At 32.8% G+C, this 25,737-nt stretch overlaps 1 protein-coding gene across 7 annotated transcripts in view; it reads left to right on the top strand.

The window, feature by feature from the left end:
* LOC123720347 (disheveled-associated activator of morphogenesis 1) overlaps positions 1 to 25,737 on the top strand; it is a 112,421-nt gene that overhangs the window by 16,278 nt on the left and 70,406 nt on the right. For 3 of the 7 annotated variants that reach the window (XM_045676956.1, XM_045676931.1, XM_045676915.1), the window contains exon 1: positions 21,939 to 21,957. The exons of 2 other annotated variants lie outside the window; for them this stretch is intronic. Coding sequence is in view for 1 of the 5 variants with exons in the window: in XM_045676939.1 (XP_045532895.1) it covers positions 21,955 to 21,957 (3 nt within the window). In the remaining 4 variants the exon portion in view is untranslated. Of the gene's footprint in view, positions 1 to 20,478; positions 20,543 to 21,938; positions 21,958 to 25,737 lie in introns of those variants that run through there. 2 more of the 7 variants (XM_045676923.1, XM_045676939.1) reach the window with 2 other exon arrangements.

The raw sequence follows: 25,737 nt of genomic DNA, 5'->3' as shown, positions 1-25,737 counted from the left end.
TCACTGCTGCAGCTCAATACTTTTTTATAATAATAAATAGATTTGTATAATTCCGCTGTGCTTTGCCGATGAAAACTACATACGCCTTATTTACGTTTGGTTACGGTATTTTCCTTCTCCGTGAGATGAAGTGTATGGTTAAAGATTGTATGGTGCTACATTCTATATAAAATATCATATTTATTTATTTATAAAAGCTTGCCAACGCTCGGCACACTGATACATTGGTAAAAGAAAATATTACTTATAGCCAATATAACATACAGATTACATTTATATAAGTCATACTAAAAAAGTAGTGGCCCTACAATCCTCAGGTTTCCGTGTCTGTTTCGTGATAAAAAAACTCACTTCAAAAATTAAGAGCACGTAGATGTCAGTCAGCCTTCTGTACCTGACACAAGCCGTCGACTATTACAAGTTGACAGCCGAACTGTTAAATTGTAATCTAATTATATATTTAAAGGAAAATAAATTATCATATAATTATATAGTTAAAGTTTTTGCGGTTCGATTAGAATTCAAATAGAAGTTGTTTCTAGGAATTTTAAATGTCGAAGCAAAAACACCGAGAAAAACTCGAGTGAATGAAAAGAAAATTGCAAAGGAAATTGAATTGCCAATGAAGTGAACGCCCTTAGCTGTGTCTAGACTACTTAGGGCTGTTTCTGAGATAGGCTGTACAGTGTATATGGTCTATAAATATGCATTCATTGCGTAAGCATTTCTAGTCATTGACTTGCATTGTATGTAAAAATCTTAATGTTTCTCTTAATGCGGCATTGTCAAAATTATCAATTTATTTATACAAACACCGTTACTATGGTTACGGAATGTTTAAGTAAAAATAACCGTACCATGGCAACACATACAACTATGGTAGGCCACATATAAATGCAATAAATGGAATATTAAAAAAATCGACTTTCTATATAGATATTTAAATGCAATTGTGTTGTATATATGCGATATTGTTGAAATAGTATAAGTAGTTCACCTACAAAACTACAAAACATTATAAAGCTCTAATTGAAGGATTATTTTAAAGTTTTGAACAAGGCAACCCTATGTCCAAAGCATTGTATTAGGTGGACTAAGATTAATGTTAACAGGCTTCACTCGTTGTCTAAGGTTAGTTTTGTGGTTAATAATAAGGTGACACGGGACACCGGTAATCGATAGGGTTTTGTTTTGGTTCCGGTCGTTATTTTGTCGAGTTCCGCTGTTTTTTTTTAAATTTGGAATAACTATCTACATTTAGAAACATTTTATTGAACTCATGTGTCGTAGTGTTCTTTAAAAATATACAAAAAATAATGTTAATATAATAAAGTGTTAAGTGTTGGCATAGTAATAATAATAATAATGTATGTGCGCACTTAACATTTGCTCGAACGTAACGAAAACTATCGAGAGAAAAAATCGGCTTGCCTTAAACCCAAAAGTTGACGGCGTGTGTGACGCACAGGAGTCTGGACACCCACTTGTCTATTAGATTGACAAATGATCATAAAACTCATACAGAAATCTGAGACCTAAAAAGTTAAAGCGACACTGATTTTATAAAAAAAGTACATTAAAATTGAATACCTAGACGTGACCAATTAATAATTAAAAAAACTACTTACGAGAGTCGATAAATTATTGGATAATTAATTACTGAGTACAACTAGGCCATTTTCGCTGTCCACTAGAGTATAAAGCCATTAGTGAAATGAGGAAGTAACTTCCGACTTATCACTCACTATCCAATCATATAAAGAAATTGTGCAATAAACAGAAGTGTAATTATCAAATCGAATTGATAAATAATCTAGTAGTCGATATTAATGAGAGGGTGTGTTGAGCACGTTCTCACTGTAAATACATAATCATGGCCTACAAATTTTTATAATGAATAGCTCTGTTGTATTACTTTTCTACACTATAAAGATGAAAGATTTGTATGCATTGATTGGGGTTTATAACTAGAGACAAATCTATATCCCGAATGTTGCGGAAACTATTGACAATAGAGCAAAGTGATTTACTACTTTTTTTATAGGAGACATCAATCAAGAACTGTCAGCGTTATTATTATTAAAATTAATATCCAGTCGTGCAAAATGAATAAAAGACTAAATACAATAGATTCAACGTGTCTTATTGTTTGACAAGTTTTGGAATATGTTCGATGTTAAACTACAAGATTGAGTTGCCTAACGCTAGGCGTGGGTACAGTTATCCCTACGAATGACAGAAAGTTCTGAGGGTACACCCGCCCCCCGTACCGACAATCGTAGGGGTGCGTGAGCGCACTTGAGCGGAAGTAATATTATTTAAAAACAGATAACTCTTGAGTTTTATGTACAATAAGGTGCATGGTGTCGGCAATACTTTTTTTCTAATTGTCTGATATTAACGTTATCAGAGTATTATAGGCCTAGGCTTCAGCGTGCGACTCTCGTCCTTGGGGTTGTCGTTCGATCCCCGGCTGTGCATCAATGGACTTTCTGTATATGTGCATTTAACACTCGCTCTTGCGGTGATGCAAAACATCCCGTGGAAACGGGCATGCCCGGCAGAAAGGTTGGTCACCTGCTTGCCTTTTCGAAAGCCTGCCTGCTGAATGCCTGCTTGAAATGATAACGGAGCAGATACAGAAATCTGAAGCCCAGATCTAAAAGGTTCTAGCGTTATTGTTATCTATAGAGAAAATTCATGATGTCAGCAATGTCTCGCCAATATTTTAATATGGTCTGATATTAACATTTAAACATAAATATTTTAATTCTGTAATTGCATCTCACTCAGACTATATGCTTCGGAATGCTTCGTTTTTTTTTTAAATTGGATCAAGTTGTTACAACCAATAATTTAGTGTAAATTTGGAATAAGTGATTTAAAAGAAAATTAAGAGAAAGCCGTCCTAAAGTGTAGCACCTGATTGCTAGTGACTTTCACGTGTCCTCCTCACCCAGTTATATACGTGACATGGGTTAACGATTGCTTCCTAGACAGGCCGTCGCCGGTTTTGTCGTTAAACTCAACTAATTGCATGGGGAACTGTGATTCAGTAGTTTGAAGCCTTTTTCAATCTACTACCCTACCATAATGTTCAGGGACTTTTTTTCCCATCTCCTATATTTTCTTGTCTACATGTTTGTTACTAAAAAGATGTGCATAAAATACAATCATAAAGTTATTTGTGTTGCGCGTCTCGCGAGATACGCCCCTGCTACAATAGTATTATTATTTACAATATTAATGGGTGAGCCGGGATGCAATTGCTTGCGGACCGCTCGTTATATATAGCTCCACTTGAGGATGGGATTTCTCCTAGTGATTCAGAAAACTGATGCCAGGATTACATTTGAAAAAATATTTAATTAAATATTAATTGTATGCCGATTCTAAGAACAATTTTATTTTGAAGAGATTGCAATTGAAGATCTGTTTATGTTTTTGAATTTGATCAAGCAAACATTGTAAGTCGAGGTGGAAATATGAAACTCTATCCGTCTCACCTCGATGTCTACCGTTATGCAACTGAGCGATTACTAACCAACCAGCTGCTTACTGAAGTATTACCGAACCAATTCCACTTAGTGGCCTTAAACCAGTGGAGTAAACCAATTTTTAAAGGCCGGAAAAGCACTCGCCAGCCCTCTGACATTGAAAGTGTCCAGGGGTGGCGGTATCACTTAACATCAGGCGAGCCTCCTGCCTCTTTTCTTCCTGTTCTATTTAAAAAAGCTTAAGATAAACACATAGTCAGACTCCAAACAACATTTGCAAACAGTCTAAAATGGCTCTGCCGGCTGTGAGCCCGCAACTTACTAAGCGACTTCTAAACCTAAAAAGAACCAATCTTAAAACAATGATAGGGACAATCACGGGCTATTGTCTCCTTAATAAACATCTTTTTGTACTATTCGCAACAGACAGCCCCTTGTGCAGAGGCTGTTTCAGCGCAGAGGAACCAGTCACCCACGTAGTCCTGGAATGCGAGGCTGTGGGTAATCAACGCACAAAAATCCTCGGAACAGTGAGGTCGCTCCGCGAAGCCTGTGCTTCTGGAAGGAGTTAGGCTTGCTTAGTTAGCCAGGACTTTTACGCACAACGGACCAACTACGCGTCTAAGTGCGGAAATTGAGTCCACCTTACCTTACCTCAAATATACCCAGTTTAGTTAACTATAAATGCAGATAACTGAATTTTTTTGCTATTTAAGGCTCTTGAATTTGTGTGTGGTTTCGTTTGGTACCTCATCTTGCTGTAAGGGTTATGTGCAGTAGACAGCTCGAAATTGCGATTCATTTTTGATTTGTTTTCTCCCCGCTACACTCAATGTTCAATTACTAAACGTTGAAGGATTTCTAATTGTATTTTGTATTATAATTTTCAAGTTTATTCGCTAATCTATATATAAGATAAAGTATTACATAACTTTTTGTAAACAAGTTTAAGTTTCGCAAGCACTAATTTTATCTAATCATACTTGCTAATACTTCGATTTGGATAATGTTAGCTCCCACCTACATTCCTGGTACATATTAGCATAGCATTTGATTACATAGATTATTTTGCTTGAGTGAAGTCTATTTACATAAGTTGGCAAAAATTGTAGTATTTTTATTTAATTTCATTAAATTATTTGTCCACTGAGTTGGTAAAAGTGATGCATGATAATGAATGCAATGTTGTAATTCAAATGAATTACAATAATTTTTTTTTTATTCAACTTAAAACTGGCCATATTTCACTTATTGTAAAAAGCACAGCCTTTTGATCAATAACTAAATATTATACCGTAGATTGTAGACTTTAAATTTAATTCTAAGTTGGAGATGAACTCGGTACCTTTGGTGTACCAAATCAGTTAGCCACGGGGCATTCAATCGTGGTTTAAATACGTCGAAAGTGTAGTGTGTAGCCAAATACTTTCACATCTAGTGTACAAGACAGTGCACTTTAGGTACACATTGCTCAGGTCCACTCGATTGGGTAAATTGGTAAAGAATCTCTAGTAGACCTAAATGCCTGTTAAGCGTATTTTTTCTACTGAAGTGTTTATATCATTGTTTCTGTAAAGGCGCTGTTTACTACGGGAAAATACTTATGACCGTTTTGGATGCTCTGTTGGTGAAATTTAAACGATTTCGTGAATCGACTGGTCCAAAAGGAAAAAGAACAAAGGGCAAAAGAGCGATGTGTCGACCGCATCGAAAGGCTCTGGAAAAATATTGGATCATGATGGAAAAAATAAAATAGGCTGGAGAAAGATGCAGGAGGCTTTCTCCCGGACAGGGGTCGCAACTTAGAGTAGTGTGAGTTTGATCGAGTAGTGTTGGCCTAGTGGCTTCAGCGTGCAAGATATAGAGATTTGAGGCCCAGACTTAGAAAGGTTGTAGCGCTTCTGATATTTTTGTTAAATGTATGTCAATTAGATGTGGATGAATAATGGCTTTTTATAGTTATTAATAAGTCCTGTTTAAATTATTAATAATAATTCTATAACTATATGTACAAATACTGTGATATCTTGAAGGCAATATGATAATAATTTTAAGTAACGCAAAAGGCCTCCCTATATTTTTCTGTCCCATGACTTACATCACCAAATTGTGTTATTTTCTTTTTTAACGGATTGAAGTTATGTATTATTATAAACTTATAATTATTTTACATATCTTTTTCTACAGCTGTGTTACTTTTTGACATTCAACACCTTTCGTCTTCAGTCACCGTGACCACGCACGCTGAAAAAGCACGCGAAACGTCTTATGTAAAATAATTATAAGTTTTTAATAATACATAGCTTCAATCCGTAAAAAAAGTGTTTTCTTTAAACCTGTAAAAGTTAATAAAAGACAATACTTTGTGTATTTCTCTTTACACATTTATATATACTTAAAATATAACTTTGTTAATAAAATAAATATAAATTTTGTCCTTAAAATACTAATAGTCTATACACAACCCATGGCTTATACCACATGTTATTGCGAGAAAGTGAGAATAATAAAAGACATATAAACTTGTTTTTTGCATAAAGAGGCTTATAAAAGTTGCATCAATTATGTGATGATAGCCATTTGGGAAGAGAAAGTTTGCACTGTTCATTATGAAGATAAATATATTAATGTCGTGGCGTATTACTTCATTTGGCGATGGGCTCTGTAAAGAGGATGTGAGTGTCAAGGATATTAATGGTACATACTTTTAAAACTCCAAAATTAATTAAAACAACAATATTTCATCGAAACTTTTACACTTAAAATAAATAAGTTTTTAAGCAATAAATGGGTCTCAACTATTATTATTAACAATATTCCGTATTTCTATTGATTGGTCATATAAGATTATATGTATTAAACCATTATTCATTTGTGGACGGGGATTTATCGTAAATTATATATTTGGCTTTTTCTTGGAATTTGAAGATTCGGATAGCCTGATCTGGATGGTGGAGCTTTGCTTAAACATACACTTCTTTGGTTTTTTAAGTTGGTTCTTCTTTTTCGTAGTCTTCATTACTGAAGGACTTGCCGGTGTCGAAACGCTGGCCGATACGTCGACTTGCCTCCTCCACAGCATTATCTTAGGGCATTAACCCATAATTGTCTTCATTTTGTCAGACCAGCAGATAGTCGATTGTCCCCGACTTCTTCTACCATCACTTCTCCCTTCCATTTTTAAGAAAGGGGAGACTTCGACACTCCCCTGCTACCTGGCTACTCGGTCACATATCTGACTGACTGCGTGCCCGATAGGCTACTACGTAGTGGTCGTAAAAAAAAATTGTGTGTTCGAATCGGGGCAATGCAATGCATGTTTATAGCACTTCGTTGTAAGGTGTAGGAATGAGTTCATTTCAAACAGAAATGTATGTAAAATATCAATTGCCTAAAGAATTATTAATAAGACAGACGCAAAAACGTCTACCACATTGGGGAATTATTTCATACATTGAAACAGTAATAAATTAATAACATGAATTTCTTTTACAACTGACAAGACAATGTGAGCTTTTGTCTGCGTCCTGTTTAAACTTGAACACTTACGTGTATGCGCCGAGGCACGTAATTTACGGTTATACAGTTTTTAAAGACATCCTTATCGAGAAGGAAAAAATGCAAAAGGTTTTATATTTTTAAAAGAAATAAGTGGTTCGTAAATGAAGATTTACATTTGAATGGTGCTAACGAATGAACTCATTATTTCTTATGATGTGATTTTTTTAACAAAGCAATTGGAATTCAGGCCCTTGGTTTATAAGCGTTCAATAAATAAAAATAAATCAATGGCGCTACAACCGTTTTAGGTCTGCGCTTCAGATATATGTATCTGTTCATTTGTTAATCTAGTAGGCAAGTAGGTGATCAGCCTTCTGATACATGCCGTCGACTTTTTGGGTCTAAGGCAAGCCTGAGCTTTGAGCGAATGTTAAATGCGCACACGGAAAGAAAGTCCATAGGTGCACGGCTGGGGATCGAACCCGCGACCTCAGGGATTAGAGTCGCACGCTGAAGCCACTAGGCCAACGCTGCTGCAACGTTCAATACTGATGTTTATTATTTTGAAAATTGTTTGAACTAAATCCACAATGTTTCGAATTATATTTGTCGTGTCTGTAAGTGTAACGCCTCCACGCGAATAAAACGCGAGAAATTTCAGAACGCTCAATGTATCATACAAATCTTAAATACAATAAAATGTTATATATATATCGATCAAAAATACTATTGATAAATTATTGAACAAAAAGAAATCCGGAACAACCTTTTAGCTCTGGTCATCAAATAAGGTGATCAACCTATGCCTTCGTTTTGTGTAAGAAATCATGCCCGTTTCCGCGTATAAACCGCTATCGTAAAATTAATGAGAAGTATATATATGTTGGCCTAGTGGGTTCAGCGTGCGACGCTCATCCCTGAGGTCGTAGGTTCGATCTCAGGCTGTACACCAATGGACTTCATTTCTGTGTGTGCATTTAACATTAGCTCGAACGGTGAAGGAAAACATCGTGAGGAACCCGCCTTGCCCTAGACCCAAAAATGTATACGGGGTCCGTCAGGCACAGAAGGCTGATCACCTATTTGCCTATTAGATGAACAAATGATCATGAAACAGATACAGAAATCTGAGGCCCAGACCTAAAAAGGTTGTAGCGCCATTGATTGTTATTTTTATATATAGATATACGAGTTTCGTATTCCGAAGCTTGTAACAAAAGCTCTCGAACAAAAGGTTCAAAAGCTAATTGTTTTTATCGCGTGTGCTCAGTAAACCACATTATTATGCAAGTAAGCCGATTGCAAACTAATCTCGTGAAAGTGGTTTAAGCATTTCACATGTCGTGTTAGTAATCAACTAATCAATTTTATGATGCAATAAACTTTATAATACTTTGATTGCTTTATAACGAATTATCTAATTGCATCAAATGTGTATTCTAAAGGTTGTTGCTTTATTATTTTTATAGACAAGTAAGTCAGCAATATGGAATCTCGAATTTTTGTTACGCCGGGAACAAACCCACAACCTTTTCGTATGTGACATGAACTGATGTATAAAATCTTGTTGAAAATATTAATCGTTTGATTAGTTAGATAGATAGAATAATAATCTCACATTTTAATGTTAGCATACGGCATTACAGTTGTTTAAGATAAGCGCCTTCTAGAGAATGCAATTTTTAATTATATATGTGATCCCAGTTGGCACTGATTCCCTAGACGGGCGATGAACTTGTCAGTGGTTAAAATAACCTAAAGTTGTTTTAATAGCCATTACTAGAACGCGGTGGATAAATAAAATGGATTAGACACGTAATGTCCTGACGCGTGGGGTATTTTGTCAAATGTTATCATTTAGAGTTTAATGACCCTAATTTTAACAATAACTTTATTTAATACTACTGTTTAACTTGCGATCACAAATGGTAATATAGGTTACGCTAGCGTTTCACACGCCTCCATTTGATTGTTAAGGCGTGCTTTTGGAAATTTTATAAGTATTATTTGGAATTTAATTAAATTTAAGTTTTCTATTATATGTTTTACTTACTATGTATATCGTTATCGGCTTCCTACTAATTTCTTCCTAAAAAGGAAAAATTTGATACTGAAAAGTTTCTGTAATTTAACGATAAACGTAATATGTATGTGTTGGGGCGGGGCTGCTCATAAGAATTTCAGTAAGTTGAAAATATCACTTTCGACTATTATACTAACACAGGAATTATTTAATGTCTGCTTCATGCATTTTTGTAATACCACACCAAACTATTCAATTATATTAAACTATTTAAATAAATACCGTCACGATGTCAGTATGTATTAATTACGCACGATTTCACAAGATAACTATGGTATTATAAAAAATATACGCGACTTCCTTGTAAGACAGGATTGGTGATCAATAATATTTCTAGCCCCTGTAGAATATTTAGCATACAATATGATAAGTGAGTAGGTTGTCTGTGCGGATAGCGTGATTGCATTTATTAAAAAAAAATCTCATCGAATGACGTAGTGTTGTCAACATGACATTGACATGACATTAACACGAAGGTTCTCTTTCGGCACAGAGATTGACAGATGTAGTTTTATAAGACGTTTTGAAATTGAGACAAAGTAGTTTAATGACAGACTATCCTAGGTACATAGAAGTGACATAAAAATAAAGAATATTTTCTCTAGAAGATTCGGACCACGCTTGTCGCCTTGATTATTGATAGCTTTTTACAATGTCCATGAAAAAAATGTGTGTGTGTGTCAGCTACGACGCACGATTGGAGTTTACTCCTTACGAACGATAATTATGATATATATCGAATAGAAAAAAAGGGTAAATGAACGCATCTGCTAAAATGATAAGAGAAACAAACATATATCTGTAATTATGCGGATTATTTAAATTACTTCAAGAAAGGGTATTACAAAACAATATAAATAATAATAATAACAATAATAATTGTGTTCAATTTATACAAATCCAATTTTAGAGAGAGAATGAGTTCAATCCTACAGATATATATGTTTGTCTCTTTCTATGTAACGCCTCAACTTTTCGTGTTACACTTGATTTTACTCCTCATAAAATTTCCGTACCGGGCCTTATAACTCAAATCGTTTCTTAAGGAGTAAACTCCAAAAATGTGGATAAAAAAATGATATGAAACATATCTTTTTAATCTGGTACTAGTATAGGGTATGAAAACTTAGCCTATGTAATTAGTTTAGTTACTTTTACTGAGGTAGACACATGCTTCTATTTTGATGGACGTGGTTTATATTGTCTAGTGTTTTAATAGCTGATGATATACATATGAACGGACGAACGTAATAATTTATGTTACGACCTTGTTAATCGAATTTGTAGCAACTAAACTGTCAAAATTATACATATTAAATGAGTGTAGCAATTTTAATTGAGTGGTTAATTTTTCGAATCTTCTGTCATATTGATTGATTATAAATTATTAAGCTGTTCTTGTATTTACATTGCAATATAAAATGGAACATAATTAAATGTAAGGAGGGCAACTGGCCGCCTTATCGCTTTCGAGCGATCTCCTCCAGGAAACCAATGTGAAAAAAATTGTATTAAATTAGATAAGGTAGGCAAGAAGTTTATATATCAGTAATCTTTAACCTACACATACATATTATGAAAAAGAAATATTGAAAGCCAAAACAATTCAATTTAATTGTACATTGAACTGGAGCAAATCCCAAGGCTTAGGATCCTTTAAATAAGCGTCAAATTTATATATATTGAAAATAATAATAATAAAAAGGGATACGATTACAATTTTCCATAAGAGATAGAAAATATATTTATAAAATAGATATGATGATTAAAGAAGGTAAAATGTTTTAAACTGAACGAAAAAGGTTTCAGTTCAAATACATTGGGAATGTAAGCCTTTTGAAAATAATGACTCAAAGTAAAATTGTAGAGTCAGTTATTTATGAATATGACGGCAGTGCTCAGTTTAAAAGGCACAAAGGAATCTTAAACTCTTATTCTTTGTGTTGAAAAAAACGAAGAAAATTGGCTGGACGTTACGGCCCTTTGTTCTTGTTTTGATAGGTCTTTATATAAACAACTTGTTTAAAGGTTTTGAGTATAATTCAGAAACATATCATCGGTTTATAGGACAGTGCACCAAGGGGTATGACGTTCATCTGATGTTAAGTGATACCTCCGCCCATGGATACAATCAATGCCAAAGACATCGCGACGGCGTTGGTACGCTCGTGTCCTTCTAGAAGGACCCTAGTGGAATTGGTTCGGAAGTACTTCAGTGGGCAGTTGTTTTGGCAAAGTGCGTGGAAATCTGCCTTAAATAACGCTTGGTTGTGAAACGACGTAGGTCGAGCTGATACCAGTGAAATTTGAGAGTGATGAAACTCAACTGCTGGTATTCATTGGAACATCTCCCCTGAACACTCCCATGGTATATGCAGTAGACGATGCAGAGAGAGATCTCTAGGCAACGCAAAGGCAGCATTATGCTAATTAAAAAAAAAAACGAGTGAAAGTAAATTCTGCGACTATAATTTAGTCCATTTCGTGATTGGTTACGGGAATTAGCATATTTCAGGTTTTACAATACATATTTTCAGCTTATGATTTGCTATTTGCTAGATATTTTACAATTTTGAAAATATTATTGATTTCAAAATTGGTACATCTTATTTGGCTTCATTTTGTTAATAGTTGGATTGAAATATATTCTAATCTATGGGGATTTAAGCTGCCCCTTTTAGATACCATATTTACACGAAGCTTAAAATAGTACGCGGAAGCGCATGGCTGAACATCGATTTGTTGCGGTGTTAAAAAGGAATAATGTTACGATGTCTTTAGCTTTTGCTTAATGTTGCTACATGAGTTAGGTCTTCCACCGTAGATTGGTTTACGTACATTTATTAAAATAATAGTAAGTATTAACTACCTTTACAACCTCTAGGTCTTGGTCTTGATTTTTGTATCTGTTGGGTGATTATTGTATGTTTTTTTAATACGCAAATAGGTGATCAGACTTCTGAGCCTGGCACACGCCTGCGATTTTTAGATCTAAGACATGCCATCAGGTTTCCTCAACGTTCGTATATTATCTATCAACTTAGATTGATAGAACTATTTATTATTTAAAGCGCGATAATCTCAGGAAACTTAGGGATCTTAGGGTCTTATTGGAAATTTTGTTTAATAGTGTAAATCAAGTATAGAACAAGCATGTATTTTATCGTTGAGTGTATAATCATATACATAAAACAATTTCTCAGATTGCCTATTAATAAACATACTAAATATATAAATTAACTTATACGATCTGTAATTTATAAACTCTCTGTATTTGGGTAAGGTTAAGATAAATAAATTTTATAAAAACAACAAATACAGTTGTATACAGAGGCACGAATTCACACGTTTACAATCAACACTACACGCGGTTTTTATCGATTCAACGATTGTCAGGGCTCGCGAACATTGGTCAAGTATATTGTTACGACAGTTGATTTAGAACTTCAAGGAAAAGTTTTGTATCGTATTAAAATCGGATTATTTTTGATATTATAATATGCGCCAATGAAGTGCTGGTTCTAATTCTAGATGTAGTATTTTTTTGAAGTTGAAGCCGTCGTACTTTAAGTTGAATTTTGTTCATATTTAATTTCTACAACTTTTTGACACACACTAGTGATTAGTGGTACGATTGAAAAAGACAAAACCATTTGATTTAGTGAATTAGTGCAAGTGCAAGTTAGTCTTAAGTGCTTAACAGTGGTAAGTGAAAAAATTGATAACAGTATCTTCCCCGTAATAGAGACTGTTAGTTGTGTCATTGGATAATTTCTTATGTTAAATATTCTTATTAGTAAATTAAGTTAAGCGTAAATTTATTATTATTTAGGCTAGATCGTCACGTTTCATGATGTCTTAGTATATTTTTAAAAAAATGCTTGAATATTTGATCTATCAAAAAACCTTTTAATCAGTCTCCTGCGCCTGTCAACTTTCTGGGTCTAAGGCGAGCCGGTTTCCTCACGATATTATCTTTCACCATTCGACCTAATGTTAAATGCGCACATAGAAAGAAAGACGGTGGACAGCCGGACATCGAACCTATAACCTCATCGTCAACCTCGACGGATGAGGGTCGCACGCTGTAGCTACACTATTCTTATTAAATATATATATTAAAAGAAAACTATGTAAAATAATTATAAGTTTATACTAAGACATAGCTTCAATCCGGTTAAAGTGTTTTCTTTCAATGTGTAAGAGCTATGTTAACAAAATTATAATAATTAAATATTTATTAAATTAAATTGGTCGAGCCAACATTTTTTTAACACGTTGCATATTTCCTGTAATAAAATGTCTTCACAGTTCATCACAGTTGCAAAGGCTGTCAATCCCTGAGCACCATTAACCCACAATGCCCTGGATGTGCAGTTGCATTGTTGCGTGCTTCACTTTACGTAACATACAATTACTCTATTAGGTTCACTTGACGCAATGAATTAGTGACGCTTGCCGGATTTGCATACATTGTACGTTGAAGACTTTAATTTTGGTTGAATTAAGTAGATATAATGTACTTCCGCAGTGTATGCTATAATTATTTGATTGCAATTGTTCAATAGTCGCCTTTGAGTCTCGTGTGTCAATACGTGTTTTTTAATCGTTTCTAACTATAACATACAACTATCCTAACAGCGAATAGCCAGTTAGCGCTGAGTGTTGACATTTTATCGTCAGAACGAACTTTTTGATAATTTCTTCAATGGTAAAGTCAGTGTTTGATAGCTAGAACGCCTTCATACACAATTTGTTTAGTTCACTTCTAATGGTCGGCAACACACCCGCAAGCCCCCGGCGTTGCAGGTGTCCGGCGGCGGTTATCAGTTATTTATTATATTGCGGTTATTCAAAGTGTTTATTACTTACTGCTCGTTTACTTCCGGTCCCATAAGAAAAATCGCGAATTATATTGTATACATATTTCGTTAAGTTCCTGATACGCGAGCGCGCTTACTAAGTTTTCTATACAGAAATGTTTGGTATTTTTTTATTATGGCAGCTATTCGATTACCAACCATAGACAAGCATCATACGATATCCGTTTGTCTATATGTAATCATAGACAAACGGAACATGTCTTCGTGGTTCGTTTTGTATTCTTAAGTTATTTCAAATGCTTTAAAATTAAATGTTATAGGATGTGTTGTGTGGCTAAATAATGCACTCTAACATAAAACATGACATAACATAATATTCATTATTAACGAAATAACACACACAAAATAATAATAATAAAAAATTACGGAAATAAAATTTTACGTATAAGTGTGTAATGTGTGCGTGTCGCGTGCTGTGATTGTAACTGGCCCTGGTTCAGCATTGTGGAGCCTCGAGCAGATCCACAGCGCTGGTCATTCTGCCAGAGACCACAATAGTTAGTTTCCGCCTCAGACGCAAGAAAAGAAATATAATGTAATAATAATAATAGAAGATATAAAAATAGTAAAAATTAACAATCTAAATAAAGAGTATAGTTTAAATATTTTTTCTAATACGTATATATTTATAATATTCTATCGTGCGTATAATTGTCGCAAAGGAAGGTGTATTATCTTTTCATTAATACATTATAATAAGTGTAGAAAAAAATAGTTAACTAACTAAAAATAAAATGTTACATACGTTTTTTTTACGTCTTATCAACAAAAAAGAAATTCTCTCGAAATGTATTATGGGTATTTTTTGTGTACACCGTACTTTTATTCATTTAAAAGAAAATGTCATGGTCAGTGGTTCATACATAGAAATGCTTTCACAAATGTCGTCATTCTCTTTGTAAATGAGTTCACGGTGCAATGCCATCAGTGCATAGGGCTCTTGAATACGTAATTCGGTAGAACTGGAGCGAGTGTTACAATTTCTATGGTAACCAATGTGAGTTATATGGAGTATCGTATATATTTTCAAAAAGCGCGTACCAATTAATAAAAGAACGGCATCGCACTCGCGAAGCCTCTGGTTTTTAAAGTGTCCTTGGGCTGCGGTATCACTTAACATCAGATGAGGCTTCTGCCCGTTTGTAAAAATAAATATTTTACAGCTGTCTGTGTCTACACGAAGCAATATCCACATTGATATATAGTATCTTATGAACTATGTTAAATTATAACGTTAATTTAAAACCTTGCGCGTAGTATTTATGGGAATTTTTCATGATGTGATGAAGTTACTTTTCAAAGATTTCTTCAGGTTTCTCGGGCTTAGATTATTTCATATAAAAAAAACATTTCACTTATTCATATAAATTTGCACTTATGAACATCAATATTAATTAGAATAATATTTATTATAAATTTTTGGAGGTTCTTCATTTACATTTAGAATGTATTTGTTAATGTTTGCTGGTACAAATAGCTAGTCTGGAGGATCTCGAAGGTTACTTAAAATGTTTTCGTAAGCCAAGAAAGAATAATTTATATATCTATGGTTTAATCTAGGTTGTGCAATTGTACATATTTTAATAGATTACAATGAAGATGCGACCGGATCTATGCCAATGATTACCGGTCAGTACGTTGTTTATTTTCTCTCTCACAAATCACTTTGTAAAGGAAAGGGACAAGTTTAACTCTTACGATTCGTTAATAAGGTTTTCGAAATTACTAATGTTATTTAACGAAGAATTTCACTTAATGCCGAACAATAGTTATAATATTGTGATGTATTTATTTTATATATGCGTAACGTATAAACAAAAAACTAGTAGTATTTTTAAACTAACATTCGTCATAGAATGCTTCAGGCGATACGCAGGCCCCCGCCTGGATGTCGAGGTCGATGCCGGGTCTGCGGGGCTTGGTCTAGCCAAAGCTGTCTGCTATACAGTGGTAGCGACATCCCACTGCATGCTGTAGCTCTGAGAAGCATAGGCTTTATAAACTCTAAAATATTTTAGAAATATAAGTGTTCAGCTGTGCGAAGTGATAGGCTGCTAGAGCTCGGACACATTTTTGCATCTGTTTTATGCTGCTTATTTCCTTAGATGAGATGCAGGCCTTTCAGTGCCTATCACAGGACGTAGATTTTTAAGTCTGTAAAAACAAGTGGATATTTCACACATAGCAGTAACTAATGCTCATTCAGGACCTGAACTCATTACTGGTCTCAAGGTAGAGAAACGCGTAAAAAATAAATGGCGTGGCTCTGTAACCTTTTTAGTTCTGGACCTCAGATGTGTGTATGTGTTTCATGACCATTTTTCACTCTAATAGGCAAGTAGGTAATCAGCCTGCAGCTTTTTTGGGTCTGAGGCAAGCCGGTGTTCACACGATGTTTTCCTTCATTGTTCGAAAAAAGTTTAATGCGTATAATAATAATTTAGCCTCATTTATTCTTTGAAAACTTTACAAAATATACACACACTTAAAATTAATAAATAAAATAAAGTAAAAGTTTTTTTTTTATTTCAAGGACCTCTTATTGAGTATAATCCTCTTACAATTGGCTCCATCTCTCTCTGTTTTGAGGATTTTTCTCCCAATCCGCGCCACCTCTTCCTTAAGCTCGTTAGCGCACCGTGCAAGAGGGCCACGTTTTCCTGGTGGCCCTTACACGTTGTTACCCTCCTTGTCCATCTGCCATTGTTCTTGGGGGCGGTGTGGCCCGCCCATTTCCACTTAAATGCGTATATAGAAATAATTTACATTGGTGCACAGCCGGATCGAACAAATCGAACCTGCGACCTCAGTGATGACAGTCGCTAGCTGAAGCCACCAGGCTTCTGCCCTGATAGGTACATTAAAAGGGTCATAAATACACTCCAATGAGTAGTTCTAGATGAGACCGATAGACTATTCATACAGTAACAATTTCGTAAGGCATAACTCAAACTCACGACCAACATGATTGGTATTGAATAGTAATAAATGTTCAAGGTCGACAAACTGTTGAAAGAATTTATGAAATGCCATTGTGATAAGACTTCTTAATGTATTTTATTTTCAAACAATTGTTGGACGAGTCCTCCGCGAATTTTGTTTATAGATTTTTGTGCGGCTCGAGAGTGAGTTTTTATCTACAGGTTAGAATTCATACCAATTGTAAACAATATTCAAGCATTTTGAGATTATACTCCTTTTTGTGCGTTAAAAATGATGAGAGTAAATTTTTACGATGCGCGCGCAAACCGTCACCCTGAAGTTAGCTTTAGTCAACATTTTAAAATAAAAAAAATCTTTAATTATGTAGAAATATTTATATAACTTTATTTAACTAGATAATGCGTTAAGAAAACTTTCAATTTATAAATAACTTTTTTTCTATTGTTAGTGTCGTTTTTTCTACAAACGTAACGTAACATAGGCGTAATAGCGTAATGGCGTAAAATTTTTAAAGAGAATTTTATCTTGTTACGTCAAAGATGTATAACTCCTAACGCGTGTACATACATTTTTAAAATAAAATAATTAGTATACGTACGCTTGAATTAATTTATCATTAAATTAAGGTTTTTAAGTTTGATTGCTCTATAGTATAGCATGTGTTTGTCATGACAAATTGAAGTATGAAAAGCCGTGCCCTCCCTGCAACATGCAGACACGACCAGGGATATCATCACTACAAAAAACATTGATAATACAAACAACAATATAATCACGTAATCAATACAACAATCGCTCAGCTTATCTCTATAATAGTTGAAATAAAACCCTTACCTTTCATAATCTTACATAGAACAAATGTAAAACAACTTTAAACCATTAGCTCGGTACACTCAACTACAACAAAACAGAAGCATTGTTAAATCATCTAATATAATTTTTTCCTTAATCCATCTTTTCATGCAACACGCGCACACATTTGTTTCGTCTTTCACAAACACATTACATAGTCATCATAATATATTCATATATATTTTTTTTTAAAACCAATTGTGTTGGTTGATGAAACTGTAAATTTAAAGAAGAGCGAAGCTTCCCTGTCACAGGTCTCTGACTTACTAGGGAGGCCTCTATCTGAATTGTATTGTACATATATCTGAACAAATAAAGATTTTTTTTTTAAATGAACGAATAAAAATTTGATTCAATATAGAACCCTTTGTGCCAAATGTGTGTACAATATAATATTTTAAAGTATACAATATAATATTTTAAACATCTAGGCGCCATTAAGATGAAATTAACTCTTTGAGAATAATTATACGATGAATTAAACAAACAGAGATAATGTATGCGAATGTTTCATTAGTTTGAATTGCAAAAATGTACGGCTGTTGAATTTAAACAGTTTCATTTGTTTTGAATTGGATTAACAATGATGCTTAACATTTTGTATTTAAATTACAGATAATTGTTTGATTTCTAACTTTTTAAATTGACATCTTCGTTTTTGATGCAACATTTGTGTGACGTACGGTGTGTATAACTTGTTGGTTGATTCGTTTTTTTGCAGTTTATTTTATCTGTTATTTTCATTATTCATGGTTTTAAATTTGTACTCTGATAAGACACGATTTCATGAATTAAAAAGAAATACGCTTGGAAGTCATCGAGCATTATCGAAACGCCGCATCTTGCTGTCACTGAATTCTATAATAATAATAATAATCTCTATTTATTATTATTATTATTATTATTATTCATGATATGATTAATAATTATTATAAAGTTATTTATTATAGTAAATAAATAATTTTCTTTCTTCTATTGAGGGAAATGCTTGGTTGTGTGAGACTGTTAAAGGTTATCAGGACTCCACCACTTCGGATCGACAGAAGGTCTTAAAAAGTAGTAAAACTTTATGCTGAATATAACAGTTATTATTATGTATGTGTTAATTGCATATATAAAATTAATCCTGTATAGGTAGAGATATTTTCGGACTTATGCAACGATTCGGTTACTACAAAAATATATTGTTAAGAAAAACACTTTTTAAACGGATTGAAGCTATGTATTATTATTAAAAACTTGTAATTATTTACATAATTTTAAATTTTTAAAGCACGCGAGACGTCGTATTATTATTAAAAACTATTTTTTTTTAGTTTTTAATAATAATACATAGCTTTAATCCGTTCAAAAGGTGTTTTTCTTAATGTGTAAAAGCTATATTAACAAAAGACAAATATATTGTTTTTATGAACACTTTATGCTTTGCTGTGGAATCGACTCCTGGTGGGGGAAGCTTCCTTGAGAGATATGATCTCCAACTTTTGAAATATAGAGTATACTCCTCACTCAAAGGCCGGCAAACAAACCCCCTAAAAATGGGCGTCCCGTAGGCTCGTTTGCCTCGTTATTATATAAAAAAGGCTCGTTATTATATAATTTAGACGATTTAGGTACATAGGCTTATTTTGTTACTTTAAATATTTGTATTAGCAATATATCGAAGCGTTTGAATAATTTGAATTGTCGTCTATTTTCTCTTATCTGGAGTATTTTTTATATAAAAAACTAGGAAATATTTGAATTATCATTATCCGTGGCCGTGATTCTTATCATTATGCAAAACACAAGACTCCCTACTATCTTCTATCTTGATTGACTCGCTCTCGTGTTATCATCTCTTATCGGCTTGTTAATATTATATATGTAAAGCAATAAAAAAATCAGGTTTAACAACATATTGGTGAAATAACTTTTTATATCGTTTGATTTAATAATATCAAAGACAGTTTCTGCGCATCACTGAACAAAGAGCTGGACATTACTGCTGATGGAGTGCTCACCGTATCAAGACTGCCTCAGATGCCTAGGGCTTCAGCGGTTTCATACTCTGAAAATATTTTAGCCCTCACAAATGTTGTAATGGCCTAATCATGGTCCTTAGGGTTAGCGACCAGGGAATTGGTGCGTACAAACACATTCTTTGGATTTATATCACAGACAGTATACGAGGAATGGTATGATTGTCATAGATCATATATGTATAAACTGTATTTTAATATTACATATAAAGTTATGATAGATAATTTTTATTTACTTGATGTATTTTGTTACAGGTACATATGTATTACATTGAAATGTGTGATGCATTTTCTGACCCCAAAGGTATTTATCAAATAATATGATGGCAGGATTCGTGAATATGTTGTATTTAATTGTATATGCGATGCGGTTGAGGTTGCTTTTGATAATGAGGATGATCTTTGAAAAATATATTTTGTTAAGTTAGGATTACCTCCCTGAACAAATGTTTTGTTATTTAATTAATCGATTTACGTTAAGGTAAGTGAGGAAAATATTCGAGAGTTAATGGTCACACCGGGACTGTATAAACGAAATATTCTGGGTTTTTGCAATATTTTTTATTTTCTTCAATATGACGAAGGTATCTCATTTGTATAGTCGAAGCACACCATATAAATTTGTGCCATGCATTTTCTATGTGTTTTCTCTGGCATCGCCCGGTGAATGGTAGTTTTCATTCAGTCACCTGTCTGTCTTTGCGGAGACCGCTCGCAGAGTATCGCGTGTGATGTGACCGTTATTTCGTGTTTTTTAATGAAGTATGTAAATTTTTGTTCGTTGTTTGCCTATTCGATAACTCAATAATTTATGTGTGTTGACGTCGTAGTGATAATTTTATTACGTATTGTGACAAGCGGTAAATAAAAAGGAAAAATTAGTAATTCTTAATATTTAAATTTATTTTTTTATTTTGTTTAAACACAATATTATACGCGAAATTCATTTAATATTATTTACTAGGAATTTTTATTGATTATGAAATTAATAATAATTAATCTTATAATTATTTAAAGTTTACCTATAATTGATGTTAGTGTTTTAGTATGGAGGAGGTTTTAAATGTTAATTTAATTCGATATAATGTATTCAAGATATGGTATTGTCGTATTGTATATATTAACCAATTTTGATTAAAAAATTGGTTGGATTTGACAGACATTACAATAATCACATAAGATTTAGGCCAGCAACGCACTTGCGAGCCTTCTGGCATCACTTATCATCAGCCTCATTTTAAGAATGTAGTTAAGTTGTGTTGTTGTTTAAATATCACAATATCTAGTGAATATATATGTTTATGATTTTCATAAAGCCAAGTAATTTTTTTAACAATTATCTTATCAGTTTTATCTGCTACTTGTTCTGAACTTTGGTATATAAATCGCCATATTAAATAATTCAGTAACGACATTTTTCAGTGAAAGTGCTAAAAATATTTATTGAGACCTTAAGCGAGTCACTTGTTAATATTGACATTAACTTTCGTTGAAATAATTTTCGTTTTATAAAAGGTTATTTGTAAGATTTATTGATTTCAGTATAGTATATTTTTTACTGACATTTCGCTGCAATACAGAAAAACAGTATTTAAATAATTAAATAAAGAGAAAGAGGAATCTGGGGGAATCTTGCACTTAGCACTGGGCTTTGCCTTCGACTTCAGACAAAGACTGAAATAGAAATAAAATATAAAATACATCAACACTTCGTTGCATTACAATATAAAGATCGAACCTAATTAAATTAAAAGGAGGGCAACTGGCGGCCCTATTGCTATCGAGCGATCACTTCCAGACAACAACTGTGAGAAGAGAAAAGAAATACAATTACTCAGACAAAAAGAATGGAACAAAACAAAGCCGTATGTAGACATTGACAGGGACAAAAAAACATAGATGGCGTTGGTGTCTTTGGATTAAGATGAATTGTTTTGTATAGTCCAATTGACAATGCTAAATATTTAAAAATGTTCGACAGTCACGAAACACTATCTCCTTTCCTCCCATCGTAAACACAATTTGAGAGAATGAGAAGGAGCACCTTTACCGCAATAGTGACAAAAATATTTTTTTGTCTACCCTCCGTTAGTTAGACATCAGTGTTAGGTTTAATTTAAAGTTCGCCTTTGTGATGAAAACGTGTCTTTGAAATTAATGTGATATTTGTGGAGATGGTATGTTTTATTGTTTTATTAGTATGGATAAAGTAATTCACAGAGTTTATGTTGTCATAATATTTGTTAAGTTCTTTTCTGTAATTAGTAGCTCGAGTAATAGTAATAATTACGCCTTGTACCAGTTTGAGGTCGGTTAATAGATTGACTTATTTTATATAATGTGTGTTTAAGGAAATATTGCATCGAGTTTATTTTTTTACTAAACTTAAGTTAAAGATCATGTTTTTAAAATTTAGTTTGATCATCTTGGTCAGAGACTGCCTTTAATAGGGTCTAGAGTCGTCCGGCAGCAACTGCCACCAGATTTCATCTTCAATTTAAATTACGTAGGTATTAATAATTATAATAAGTATGTCCGAAAACTTGTGAGTGAACCTAGTAGAACAGCTGAGATGGACATTTTTAAGAATCATTTTTAATGATGATTGTTTAAATAAGAACACAATACAAGTATTGACCATGTTGGTTAGAGGCTGGTGCCTATAATAGAACTATAGAAGTCAGGCATTAACAGGTCACCAGCTTTTCATCGTGGATAGAAAATGTTTAGTATTTTAGACATTATACACCGTCTAAACTAAACAACAAACAAAATATAACAATGAGTGGCTGTGTGTGTGAATATGTGTAAGTTTGTGGATTGAACATGTGTAAAACAAGCCCCCAAATGGATTTATAAGCAATTCAATAAAAGTTATTATAATATAATTATAAGCGTACTAGCGTCAGTTAGGATTAAATCAATTATAAAAAAAAGATTCAATTTTTTTCATGGCTTCGAATGTAATTCTTAAAGTACACGATATCGTTTGAAATCTTTAGTATTATTAGCGAAAATACATTATCAAGTTAATGGGATTTAAATCGTTACATACCGCAATTGTTATTACCAATAGTGCGGCTTACAAGTCTTTCCTCAGCCGTGTCTTAAGTTGTTGCGAAAATTTGCTGTAAAATATTTGTTGTAATTTTTTTACTTAGGTTTTAGATAATTTATTGGACCTTTTGATAGATTGAACTATAATACGTTTGAACGGGATTTAATAGAAACGTTTTCGTTGCACCACACTGACGGATAATTGATATTTGATAATAATAAATAAAGTTAATTTAATGATGTGAATTTTAAGTTGAACTGTTTGATTCTTCAACGTTTTGTCACACATGTAGCTAATACAGCTGTTAATTATTACTGTATTATTGAAGCCTTTTCATTAGTCCTTACAACAATTGGTTAGTATAGATTGTTTAAAATTAGGATTAGCTGTGTTTGTATAAGTTTAAAAAAAATCAGTTAGATTTCCTTTTTTTAGTGGTCTAGTTTTTGTATGGGCCCTTTTAGGGTAAAAGCCTCCTCCATATTATTCCATTTCTCTTTGTCTTGAGCAACATTCGGCCAGTTTTTCCCCGCTAGTTCTGTACCATGTCCATCTTTTCTTTTGTCGTCTTTTTCCAGCAGGTCCAGTGCATTTGTTTATTGTAAGTGTCCATCTTTTATCACGCACTCTTGAAAGTTTATCTAATAAATTCTTTCGATCGTTACGTATTAGTCTTTTTATTAACACAATTTAATATTGATTTTTATATACCGAAAGTGTTAATTACAATGGTGTGGTTGTTGAAATAATTGGTTAATGTGTGGCGGAGAGCCATGGAAATTTATAACAAGTGAAAGTGCGGTTGGACCTTGATCAATTATTGATATTTGGTTACACTATTTGATATTTGTTTTTAAATGAACAGAAATAGGTTGCTTTTTGAAGAGGAGATCGTAAGAGAGAATATATATATTTGTATGTCTTACTTTGTTTTGTTTTAATTAAAAGCTTTGAAAATTAGATTTAATATAACATACGATATGAATTATAGACTTTTAAAAATTGCAATTATATATATTTACAACACAAATATACAGTATTAAAATATTCTTAATCTACTTAGTGTTGATAATTTAAAATGTTGGAAATTATTTTATTAAGGTTTTTGATACTAAAATTTTGTATTTTTAATATATAAATTGTAGTAAAATTAATCGTTGTCTTACATAATTAGGAAATAATTGTATAATGCTAAATGAAGGAAACCTACAAATGTAAAAGCACTACTTAGCATAGATAATAAAAACTATGCCAAGGAGAATCCTTGTTAAGTATATTGTACTAGTTTTGTTTTTAATTAACAGTAATATTTATGCACAGTTCAGAAGATGATTTAGATCAGTATTTCCGACCCAAATCAGGGTGTGTTTCTTTTTTTAAATTATTTGGAATTTGGATCCTATCATTTAAGTTTCAATTCAATTTATTAGTATTGAAGATTATATATGTTACATTAATTTAACAAAGTTTACAAGGGTGGCACAGGAATTTTAGAAAGGCTATGATGGGAAACACTGCTTTACATAGAATATTTAGTATGATAATAATTTGTGTTTGATTAGGTGTGACTCTAAATTATTTTTACTTTAAAAAAACTGGTTTAATTATGTATCATGTACCACGGTATTGTTGTCTAATTACCCACAACACAGGGACTCCCCAAGTGTGGGGACTAGCGGCAACAACCTATTTCTGTCATGAATAAAGTTTTTATTTGAATATTTATTTCATTATGATTTGGTCGATTACTTTGAGTCGAGGGCCATTATCAAGGATCTTATTTAAAAATATTACTAAGATATATAAGCCGAGTGCTTCTGTTTTCTTTCGTTTCTTATTAGCCCATCACAGCTGTTTTACAAAGTTCAAATATTTGTAAGTTTTCGGACATACTTATATTGTTATTGTTAATACGTAAGCAATTTGTTTTATGTAACATTTTAATTTATATATTTGTGAATATTTAAAAATCTTAATCATTTATAAATTCATAAATAACTGTACGTTTTTTTATTATCAAAAAAATTGTGAAATTATTTACGCTGTTCATTTTCGATTATCTAAATCGTTTGTGTGAGGTTACGTCAGGTCAAATATGGCGGAATAAATTAAACTACGTCGTAGGTGATCACAGTGAATTGAAACGTGTATATCTCCATCAACAGTGTGACAATTTCTGTCTGAATATAATCTAAACGTCTCATAATGTCTTTAATATTTTAAAGTCCGCAAGTGTCCGAAATAGTTTCACTATTATTAATATTTTTACTGATATTTTATGTATCAGATCGTTAGTGTAATATTATTTTTCAGTGATTCAGTCTGACTGAGCTAAAAAACAGTACAGTAATTGCGTTATATACGCAATAAATAAATGAAATATATGGCTAAATGGCTAAATAAATAAATGGCTAACATTTTATGATATGAATTTAAATGTTACATAAAATAAATTCATTGTTATTTTATACGTACGTATTAAATATATTTTCAATAATATAGCTACAAATCCAAGATCCGGCTTATCTGTGGTATTTAAGCCTCATCATTATTTTTTTTAATATAATAATAATACTTATATTCTGCGACGCAAAATGTGTCAAATTCGAATACAAATTTTATTAACCAACACCAAAACCGCATTCTTGAAAGATAAAATCAGGCTCACAATAACAAAGTGTAGTTACTATTTAGATGTTAATTGTCATTTTATAGTCGGCTACTTATAGTTGTCAATTGTACATTCATAATTATGATACTATAAGCTGTGAAAGATTTTTAGTGTTCTGTTGGTGAACCAAAAAAAAAATCTGCTACAACACGCAATATTAGCTTATGTTTCTTAATCTTATAGGCAAGACGTCGATAAGCCATCTACGCCTGACATACGCCGTCGATT

This window comes from Pieris brassicae, chromosome 1, assembly GCF_905147105.1.
Source record: "Pieris brassicae chromosome 1, ilPieBrab1.1, whole genome shotgun sequence".
Classification (NCBI taxonomy): Eukaryota; Metazoa; Arthropoda; class Insecta; order Lepidoptera; family Pieridae; genus Pieris; species Pieris brassicae.
The sequence above is the reverse complement of the archived record's forward strand: the minus strand, read 5'-3'. Positions and strand labels throughout refer to the sequence as shown.